At 32.2% G+C, this 11081-nt stretch overlaps 2 protein-coding genes across 3 annotated transcripts; both read right to left on the bottom strand.

The window, feature by feature from the left end:
* Positions 1-1376: 1376 nt before the first annotated feature.
* Positions 1377-2942, bottom strand: LOC124839226 (F-box/kelch-repeat protein At3g23880-like). Its single transcript, XM_047314977.2, has one exon. It carries the CDS (start codon positions 2897-2899, stop codon positions 1757-1759), a length of 1143 nt encoding a protein of 380 aa, XP_047170933.1. The 5' UTR covers positions 2900-2942; the 3' UTR covers positions 1377-1756.
* A 3196-nt stretch (positions 2943-6138) lies between these two features.
* On the bottom strand, positions 6139-10507 carry LOC124839227 (3-oxoacyl-acyl-carrier synthase-like protein (Protein of unknown function DUF455)). Of its 2 annotated transcripts, none has more exons than XM_047314978.2 (4): positions 10237-10507; positions 10024-10143; positions 8394-8624; positions 6139-6618 (listed from the first exon to the last, which is right to left on the bottom strand). In XM_047314978.2, the coding sequence occupies exons 1-4, from the start codon at positions 10423-10425 to the stop codon at positions 6256-6258; spliced, it is 903 nt and encodes a 300-aa protein (XP_047170934.1). In that variant the 5' UTR covers positions 10426-10507; the 3' UTR covers positions 6139-6255. The 2 variants fall into 2 exon arrangements, with proteins under 2 accessions (XP_047170934.1, XP_087962847.1); XM_088106721.1 differs by having other exon boundaries at positions 10024-10159; positions 10237-10469.
* Between the last annotated feature and the right edge of the window lie 574 nt (positions 10508-11081).

The following is an 11081-nucleotide window of genomic DNA, read 5'->3' as shown; positions in this document are numbered from 1 at the left end:
TATATAGTTTTAAAGTGTATTTTTGGGATGTTACACGAATAAATTATTTTCAATTTGTTACGATGATATATCATTTTTTATATTATATACTATTAAATCCTAAAATTAAGTAAATATAAAACTAATAAATATGTTTTATAGTATATATTAATACAAAATCATCTATTAGGACAAAAGAAATTCAATATTAATGCGTAATTTTTGTAATATATATATATATATATATATATATATATATATATATATATATATATATATATATATATATATATATATATAATAACAATTTGAACGGAATTGTGATGACTCTCTAGTTTGGACCTGGAGAGATTAGAGCACACTGTCAATGGCCACAGTCAGAGCAACTTTAGGCTACATTGCTCAGGAGACTTTGGAAGATACAGTAATGGCATGATGCTACTTCAAAACACTAGCCTTGTTTACTGTCCAGAATGCATTTATAATCTTTACAAAGAACATGAGGAAATGAGTTTTTCAAACTGATGAAGGGATGCAAATATTGCAATGAAACTAGCAATTGTAGGACTTTGGTCTGTCCAATGGCATGCTGTGGCAAAAAAAATACCTTAAGAACGTGACAGTTGATACTCCAATTATAGATGGAATCTTTAATCTTCGTTGCTCAAGTTCTGCATAACATGTATCAAGTGAAACCAAGTGTAAATATGAAGGCTCACATGTCTCCCACGTGCCACATGAGAGGACCTGTTCCTATCTATTCCTATCTCAAGTTCATCAAGTCACATCGTCAAAATCAACCATTATACATTCGAGATATTTTCCGTTTTAGAGCTCAAGTTGTATCAATGGTTCAAAACTATACCCAGGGAAATAAATATCTAGAAGATATATTATAAGTTTCATATATTATGACCAACTTCTATACCAAAGGATCATTTTGATAATCCCACAGCATTGTTTATGCAAGAAATAGTAAAAGCTGATAAATTAGCAAGTTTAAATAAAAAGAAATGGATAGTGATGAACCAACTGAGACATAATCTCTCTGTTGGTGCCATTTGATGTGAGATTAGAATTCACATAATATGCTTCACTAATCCTTAAGACAGACCAGATTTGGAAAGGGGATTGCAGTTTCATCAACTGCTGCTCATCTAGTACATTCGTTTCTTTTCTATTCCATTACAAAGTCCTTGTGTTGATCTAGTTCTATGGGGACTTTTCTATTCTAAATTCAATAAGACACCAGACTGTGTCCTTTCTTTGTTCTTTGTTCCTAACACTCTTCAACAAATTAGTGATAATTTATGCATTAATCAATACACAAATATAAATATAAACACCTTTAAAATAGGAATGGAAGCCAATATAGACAGTACTGATTTCACAACATCTTGACATGTAGCTAAGACAAAATTGGACATCACAATTAATAGTAACATTCCATCCAGATTACATCAACAAGGAATCAACCCATCGCCCCACAACCAGGCTACATATCACGCTAGCATACAATAAATTCCCCATTAAGGTTAAGTTAAAATTCCAGTGAGAGTGTGGAAGGATACAAATTGCACTAATTGACACGGTAACAAAAACATAATAATGAAGTAGTAGTTCCATCGTTCCGTGTATTACTTTAGTATTCAGGGGGAATTCATAAATCATAATACAAGGTAAGTATTAAGAAAACAGAAAAGGTACCAGAAAATGTTTCATAACCTAGTACTTCTTGTTTATAGTTAGTCATGTTCTTCAGTTTGCTTGCTTGCTGTTACATGGGGAATGAAAGCAGTGACTCTGTATACACAGCCACCTGGGATCGGTAACAACCTTTACTATAGGATCGATGCTCTTGCAGCTGTCCCTTGCCATTATATTTTGCCAATCCAGTCCAACCATCTGTCCCAAAAATATCACCATCTTTTGTATAGCATATTGGGAAGAAGTACATAGCAGCAGGAATGTTTTCAGCAGACACAACAATAGTCTTAGTCCAGGATGACTGCACTCTGTACTCTTCCATCACCCATATTTCCACTGACTGGTCCCACTCCGCAAAACATATACTAAGCAAATCCCCAAGCACCCCCAGATCAAAAAAATCAGAGTCATAATCTAAAAATTCAACCGGCAAAAGTATCTCTGAGAAACTCCTTTCAGTTAAATCAAAGACAACAATGACATCCATTGATCCATTACGGCAAAAAGCCAACCAATGAATAGCACCATTCAAAAGCGACCCTTCTCTGATGCCCTTGATACCCCTAAAGGAGTTCATATAAGACAAATGGGTGGCCTCATAATCTCTCCACACATTAGTTCTGAGCGAGAAAAACTCCACACGGGTGGTTGCACTACCGAGCGGATTGTATGGCATTGGATTGTATGACGCTTTAACCACCAAGTAGTCATCGGTTAATGGGTCATACCCGAAACCATAAAGAAATGTAAAAAACATGGCTTGCATCAAATTGGATTCAATAGGGGTGGAAGATAATTTTCTGTGAACACCAGTTGATGGATTCCACACCCAGAGACTTTGACAAGAGTTCAGAAGTAAAAGCCCTCTACAGGAACCTATTATCTGAACATTATGATGAGTACTGGGAGGTAGAAAGTTGAGGTTTAAAGTAGAAGATGCAGAATCATCATGAAGGGATGCGTTGAAATCTATGGATCGGATTTCAGGAGAAGGAGGCGCTATGAACAAAAGTCTGGTAGAGCTTGATGAGAGTCGTTGAAAATGTGATATTGCAAAGTGTGGATCAGAGAGAAGAGAAAGCCATGACTTACAGACACATTTGAAACGGACAAGGGATTTGACAGGCAACATCAACAAAATTTCGATTATGAGCTCCCACGGCAGAATCGCCGTCATCTTCGTTCCTCTGCTACTGCTACTTCCTCCCTTCATTCTTGTCAGTAGTTGACTTCGTAATCCAAACAAATTTACAAACCCAATGGCTCTTTCATAAAAAGGGTTAAATATGTTTTTAGTCCCTAAACTATTCGCCGTTTCTGGTTTTCGTCCCTCTTCCAAAGTAAGGTACAATTTGGTCCTCATTCTTTAGAAAAACGTTCGTTTTAGTCCTCAAAATTTTGTTTTTAGTCCTCGTTTTAGTCCTCAAAACATTCGTTTTTTCGACTAAAACGAACGTTTTTTAAAGATTGAGGACTAAATTGTACCTTACTTTGGAAGAGGACGAAAACCAGAAACGGTCAATAGTTTAGGGACTAAAAACATATTTAACCCTTCGTAAAAAGAAAAATATATAAAACTAGTATTTGTAACCTTAAGGTAATATTTTTACTTATATTTAATGTTTAATAATAAAAGTAAATTTTATAGAATTGATTAATTTTATATGTTATGTTTTCAATTAGAATAATAATAATTAAAGCAATAAATAATAATCGCAAAATATTGTGTATATATTAATTTAAATTATTATTAATTTTGTTTAGAATGATTAGATTAATATAATATGTTAAGTTTAGAATAGATTAAATAATAAATAAATTTTGTGTAAAAAGAGTCATCATATATTATCTATAATAAATAATTAAACTTTTCTTTCTAATAAATGGTTTAATTTTTCAAATCAATTTAATAGTAAAAAATAAAATAAAAAATAACGTAAAAGAATTAGTGTAATAATTGATAATTTAAAAACTTTTATTTGAATTGTATAATTAAAACTTAAATCAAGAATAATTTGTAAATATTTATAAAGTTGATGAAACTTATATTTTATTCAACAAATAATTGTGGATTTAGATTTCAAAAAAATAATAATAAATAAATAAATATATTATAAATACAACAACTGAAATTGTGTTATCATATAATATATATTCTTGTTTTTAAATTTTGGGTTAAATATGTTTTTAGTCCCTAAACTATCAAGCGATTTTGGGTTTAGTCCCTCTTTCAAACTAAGGTACATTTTAGTCCTCATCCTTAAGGACTTTAATTTTAGTCCTCCAAACCCAACGGCGTTAAAAAAAAGGTTGAGGTGACTAACGGTGAAATTGTACGATTTTTTTTTCTGACATTGAGTCAGTCTTTCTCAGTTTTTCTCTCTCCCTCTCCCTCGTCTCCTTCCATCTTCCACTCCGTCCTTCATCTTCACCAAATCCTCCAAACTGATTGCGACGTGTTGTGATGGACATGCTGACGAGATGGACAACCTAACGGGATGACCAGGATGAATCAGACTGACATGATGAGCGAGATGGACGTGTTGACGGAATGGTCAAGCTTGCTAGGATGACGAGATGACTAAATTAGACCAGATGGACAAACTCACATGATGGTCGAGATAAACAAGTAGACGAGATAGTCAGACTAACGAAATGACTTAATTGGAGGGGATGGACAGATTGTACAAGGTGAACAGATGGATGTAATAGTCATAATGAACAAGCTGACGAGATGACCTATATGACAAGATGGTCAAACTGGACAAGGTAAACATGCTGATATAATGATGGAGATGAACAAACTTATCGGGATAATCCGAGCTAATTGGATAAACTTATAAAATAAATCATCATATTTATATATTTGTTATGAATTAACTCTTTTATTTATATTTATTGTTGTTTATTATCAGTTATTATTTATTATCAATTTTATTACAATATAATATATAGCCAAACTTATCTTTTGTAAAATAAAATTGTAAATAGTTATTAATAAACAGTAAAAAAACGTATATAATTACCTGTTTAAACTTATTTTTAGATACCAACTTTAAAAAATTAAAATTGATTTAAAAAAATTAATAAATAATCACAATATATTAAAATATATTAATTGCAGAAAAACAATTTTTTTACAAAATTGTTATGTTGTAAAATATTCAGGAAAAAAATTAATTTTTAATTATCTTATTTAAAATCTACTATTGCTTTGATTATACATCATGGGCTCAAAATATCACTTGTTGAATGTGATTAGTTTTCTTATTATAAGGAAAATTAAATCAATAAGCACTTTCCTTATGCTATATTTGTACATGTACACAGATTCATAATACACTATAATCGTGAAAACTCAAATTGTACTGTAATAAGAAAAATATTTGGCATTAATATTTCAGTAACTATTACATACTACATGTATATTAAATATTAAATCAATTTACCATTTAATTTTTTTAAATGTATTATAATATATTGAGTTTGGATCCGAATTAAATACACCAAAACAATTACAATATATAAATCACATTTATATGCACATTCTAACAACTTTTGAGCACCACGAATTTCTGTGTACATCTAAAGCATGACAATACAAGGAAACCAAAAGGAAATACACTGTTACGCAAACCTCATGTTGTTTAAGAAGGTCTAAGATTGCAAGGATCATTCTTGGCATGTTGCTCTTTGTGTTCTCATAATTTGTATTATTTATAGATTATAGATAGATATAGTCTAAATCTAACTTGTTCTTTTAGTCCTATATAATTTTATGTTTTAGTATGTTTAGTTTAAACTTGTTCAATTTAGTGTTTTTTTTTCTTCTGAAAATAATATTTTGATATTTAAAAAATAACACTAAATAAATTAATAGAATTGATTAATGACTTTATTGACTAATTTAATACTTTTTTAGTATGATTCTTTTTAAAAACATATATTATTAAATTCAGGTTACGTTTTGGTTAAAAATCATCAAAATAAACATTTTGAGAAAAACATAAATATTAGTGAATTTTGCTAATCATTTTTACATTTTTGTTAAAATTAACTAAAACAAGCTTTTAAAAAATATACAATATACCATATTAAAACTTTTAAAAGTTAACATACTCATTACAACATAAAGTCCTTGTTCACTTAAATGGATCTGGAAGACCATGATTGAATAAATTTAAGAGAATTTGAAGATAACTTTTTTGTTATTTATTTAAGTCGATTTTGGAGGTAAGTGAGAATGGATTTGGAAGTAAACTTTTTTAATCTGTCACATCAATCAAATTCTATACTAATTCTCAAAAACTTTACTTCCAAATGTACCACTTTCACTTACCTCCAAAATCCACTCAAATAAAGAACAAAAAATTTACCTTTAAATACTCTCAAATTCATTCAATCACTCTCCCCTAATCCATTCAAGTGAACAAAGCCAAAAAGATTAAAGAGTTGAAAAAAAAAATGGAAAATATTTAAAATATGAAACAAAAAAGACCCAAAACTGCTGTTGTATGTGTTACATTTGCCATGTATGAAGCTAGGATACTGTTAGTTAAATAAAAGATATTAAATAGTATCAACCTCTTTAACAGCAAGCGGTTCATACCACTGGGGACCAAATCCAGCTGCTTTTCTCGCAGCCTCATTAAATGGTGGTTTTAAGGGTCCTCTAAAATATGCTCTCACTATTGCATGAAACTTTGCTATCACTTCATGTTCTTCATCTTTATCTTTACTTTCATTTTCCTCTTCTTGCTCTGAGGCTGGATTCATAGACCTCCGGCATAGATACTTGAACCACTTCACTCCAGCAGCACAATGTGTAATCTCTTCCGGATAAACTACACTTTCTAGTAAATCTGCTGTAGTGTTATCACCGCTGTTGCGAAAACGTGAGATTGTTGTAGGCAGCACATCAAGTCCTCTGGCCTGTTTCATTCTCCATAAGAGGTATCTTTAGATACAAGCAATAGCACAATTTTTATCTAATGAAGAATAATCATGAGTAACAATGCATCAAAATAATACAAACATTTTGTCATGTTTTGGGATTATAAAAGTTGAGGGAGGTTGCCTCACTCTGAGGTCAAGATATGCCCCAAGCCATAATAGTGGCACTAATACGTGATCTACTATTAGAAGTTCACATTTAAGACCTTTTTTGTCAGAATTGTTGGATCCCCATTGAACCCACAAACAATAACTTGGGATAAGCAGAGTTCATTGCAAGAGTTTTACTACAGTAGCAATTTAACTTCTTACTGTTTTATTATGAAATTGCAGTATTTTTCCCTCATCGAATTATAAGGCTGGAAAACCTCCAAGAAATAAGTTGCTTCAGAAATGAGAACAGATGGAAATTTTTATATGCAGCAGTACTTAGTATAATGCACTAATTTGAATGTAAACAAGTGATTCCATTCAGGCCATCAAAACTGTGAAAACTAAACTCTGGCACAGAAGATTAGAGTTTTCCGATGCTAATCAAGTTGATTATCATATTGAATAATTGCAAGATTTTCCCAACTATAATAACTGTAAACAACTTTTTAAAGAAACAATACAATAATTTACATTCAACTTAGTCTTTCTGAGTTAGCACCAAAACCATGTAAGAAAACTGGTTAGCGTTGGTTTTCACAAAGTTAACATATAAAGTCAATTTCATAAAGAAACAATAACTCTTTGTCTTGAAGGAGGAGAAGAATGAAGAAAACTTGAACGGCCCAGTTAAAATAAGAAAGCCATAAACGAAACAAAAAATTGTTAAAAATTTCCTGTGTTTGCACATGCTACATGGACACATCAAAATAAGAAAACACACGTGCGTGTAGTTACAGCTTATGTAATTAAAAAATTGCTCCAGGTCCCCGGAGACAAGTGACATCCCACCACAAAATAGTACTAAAATAATTGTGGACAGTCTAACCTACCATACAGTTGACAAAATGACTTAAATAAAAAAATGTTTGTAGCTTCAACTTTTCAAGCTTAAACAAAAGAGATAAAAAGCTTCCTAAAAATTGCTTTTGCACTTTTCCTATAAAAATATAACTGCCACTTCGATCAGAAAACTTTGCTCTTCAGTTCTCTACAAGGGAAGCATTTCACAAATAGTAGTTAGTAGTAACTACAGCCGGCAGGATGGGAGAAACTCACCTCTCGCTTCAAGTATTAGGAAAATTATTAGCAAAATTACGTGTTCAATTGCGGTTCTGTTTTTCAAGAACTATTTTGTAGAGCAATTTTCAAGAACTTATTTTTTGAGAGGGGATGAATGACAGAAAGTGAAGAAAAGGATGAGACAGGACAGTGAAAAATTAGTAGCAGAAAACTGAAATTGAAAAAGTCAAAAGGACTTTGAAATATTTGGTTTTTATTTTAAAAATTGAAAAAAGAAATATTATTTTTTGAAACATATTTTAAAAACTACTCTTATCAAACATGTGTTTTTGTTTTCCAAAACAGAAAATGATCGTTAAAAAAACACTCCACATGTTCAGTTTTTCTTTTGTAAAAAAAACGAAGATCGTGACGGGCATAAAAATTGCAAGGATTGCTAAAGCACTTCGCAACCCAACCCCAAAAAAAAACCACAATCCATGAGTCCTGCATTAGTAAGCAACCCTCTTGATTTAACCTCAATTCATCATGAACATAAAGCAAAACCATAAATTACAATGGCAAAAAACTCAAAGACACACCTCATGGACACAATGTTCAATGGCTAGTCGTGCTAACAAATCCTTGGAAGTCGCAGTGGCAGAATCCCAAAGACCATCATGAGCTGGTAATGCTCCATAATAAGAACCAAGCTCTTCAAGTCGTGCAGCAAGAAGACTGAAGTGCCGCCCTTCATCCTGTGCTACCTTCACAAAATCTGTAAAAAACTCTCTAGGCATCGATTCTTGCTTGCCAAAACGTGCTATTATATCCTGCATGAATGTATTATGCATAAAAATATTTTCCAATTAATGTTGGCGGTGGCATATGAAAAAACTAAACTTCTTCCAAACAAACAATAAAACACACCACAAACAAGGAGGGCCAATTAAAGTTTAGTTCAAACCCTAAGAGGGATGAGTGTGATCCTGATATAGGAAGTCTAGGAATAGAGATCCTAAAACTGAAATCAGTGAATGACTATTTTATCTTTATTAACTTTTCCTTAAATATATAGATAAATCTCTTCTCCAATTCTCTTATCCGCCAACACTATCATCATTCCATTTCCAGCCACCATTTAAAATCACAAACTATTTTCACAAAACCCAACACTTTAATCAGAAAATTTCCACATTTACCTTATCAATCTGTGTCACTGTAAGGCAAGTTTAAACAAGAGCAAATTGAACTAACCTAACTTGAGGTCTCATTAAATGACATTCACATATTACTTTGTAAAACAACACTCACCTCCCCAAACATAGAATCAAAGAAGATCCCTCTAAAATTCGTGTATTCTTCGTGTATATAGCTCAAATACCAATCTCTTCTCCAAAAAATATGCAATGAAAAGAAAACTACGGAGAAACATAAAGAAAGAACGATCACTTTACTAAAAGTACATAGAACTTTGAGTCAAAAAATGCACAGTTGCATAATAAGTCTTGTGGTGTCTATCATTAGCAAGGTAAAGTCTGTTATTTTATTTTACATGGTGTGTGTATCACTTGATTAAACAAATCGAAGAGGTAAATGTTTGTTTAAAACTAAAGGGAGTATAAGCATCATTCGAGAAGACTTTAGAAGAGCTAAGTGTAATTCTTCAGAGAAAAACTCCATCCAAGTAAAACATTTCTTCGTCTTCTCTTCACAAACAAGTAATCTAATATTTCTGTGGATCTTTTTTTCATTACTATTATCTTCTTTATAACTTTTTTTTCTCTCTGCAAACTGATTTTGAGTGGTTGAAATCAATGGATCTCACCTCCTCTAAAGTGAATAACTTCTTTTAGATGACTAAACAAGTAATCTCAATAGTTAATGGGAAAATATATGTCTGTTAAAATACTGATTTTCTTACCAATGATAAAATAATTATGTTACCCTCCTTTGCTTTAAAATAGCCAAATATATCGAACATTGGAATTAAAAAGTTATAATCATTCTGTTCAATCATTTTTCAAAAACATGGAATGGAATCTTTGCTTGATTCCATTTTAGAACATACAAACATTCTATTCCAATTTATCCCGCCTCATTATATTCTTATCCATTGGCCTCCACTATCAGCAACCAATTCAAATATACCCAAAAAATAAAGTATTCCATGCAAGCAAACCATTTTAGCGCAAGTGAAGTTAAAGAATAGAATTAACAATCCACAAATACCCAAGACAAGTCAATGGCCCAGCTTTCAATGTGAGTGAGGCTATGAACGATGGCTATTCTGCTCTGCAAGCTTCCCGCTTTGCCCAGCTTCGGCATCAGACTCGGCGCCACCAACTTCACCTGCCAACACAATATTCTATGCACGTAAGTGAAAGTGAGGCATTTCGTCGAACACCAAAGAATGGAAGAAGGTGAGAGTAGAATGGTGCAGACCGAAGATAGCCTTGCGGGGCGATCAGGGAGCGTAAGGTTGTCGCCGGCAGAAGGGTCGTAGGGTACCGCCATGGCTCCATTGAGCCACCGCGTAGCCACCGAGTCGCCGAGTCGGGCCTTCTCGAAGGGGTCGGCGGTGTTGAGAACTCGGAGCGCCGCTTCCACTAAGGTTTCTTGGTTAGGGACCATATCTCCCCCCTCGATTTGTTTACTTTGGTCAAATTCTAAGCATTTACTTCTTTAATAAATCTCTGTTATTGTAAAGAACAAAAAAATAGGAAGAGTAAAATAATGGGTGTCTGTGATTGTTTGCATTTATTGTTTTATGGTTCTTGTTCGTGTAAATGACAACAAAATTTTTTAAGTATGGAAGACAAACACAGTATTTAAGTTAAAACATCCTTGGTTTGTCAAAAATAACTTTCGTAAAACTATTTTTTAAATAAAAAACAAATAGCAGAAGACAAAAATAATAAAAATAAAATAAAATAGTTATAATAAAGTTAAAGATAAAAATAAAAATAAAAACACATATAAAGAGATATATAAACAAAGAAATTAAGCTTTAGGATGAAATAATGTATAAGCAATAAAGAAAAAAGTTGTAAAAAATAGGTTTAAACCCTCCCTTGGTCCTCAAGTTTGTATGAAAATCTCATTTGGGTCCTCAAGTTTTTTTCTGTCTCAATTGGGTCATATTTTTTGTAAAAGTGAGCACATTGTACCATAACTGTTAAGTGGTGTGAGACGGCGTTAAATTGGTGTGAGCTGGATTTTTCCATTTACGGACGTAGCATTGTGCATTAAAATTGACTGTTTGTTGTGTTTTATCCACGTAGGCTACG

The sequence above is a fragment of the Vigna umbellata genome, chromosome 2 (genome assembly GCF_029865625.1).
Source record: "Vigna umbellata cultivar VRB3 chromosome 2, Vumbellata_1.0, whole genome shotgun sequence".
In the NCBI taxonomy this organism is placed as follows: Eukaryota; Viridiplantae; Streptophyta; class Magnoliopsida; order Fabales; family Fabaceae; genus Vigna; species Vigna umbellata.
The sequence above is the reverse complement of the archived record's forward strand: the minus strand, read 5'-3'. Positions and strand labels throughout refer to the sequence as shown.

Bases quoted from the DNA above. Each gene is read 5' to 3' on its own strand.
- LOC124839226 (XM_047314977.2), bottom strand. From the start codon at position 2,899: ATGAAGGGAGGAAGTAGCAGTAGCAGAGGAACGAAGATGACGGCGATT.
- LOC124839227 (XM_047314978.2), bottom strand. From the start codon at position 10,425: ATGGTCCCTAACCAAGAAACCTTAGTGGAAGCGGCGCTCCGAGTTCTC. The intron at 8,625-10,023 runs GTATTTGTGGAT...ACATTCATGCAG, and splicing joins GGGCCATTGACTTGTCTTGG to GATATAATAGCACGTTTTGG. The intron at 6,619-8,393 runs GTGTGTCTTTGA...AGAATGAAACAG, and splicing joins TTGAACATTGTGTCCATGAG to GCCAGAGGACTTGATGTGCT.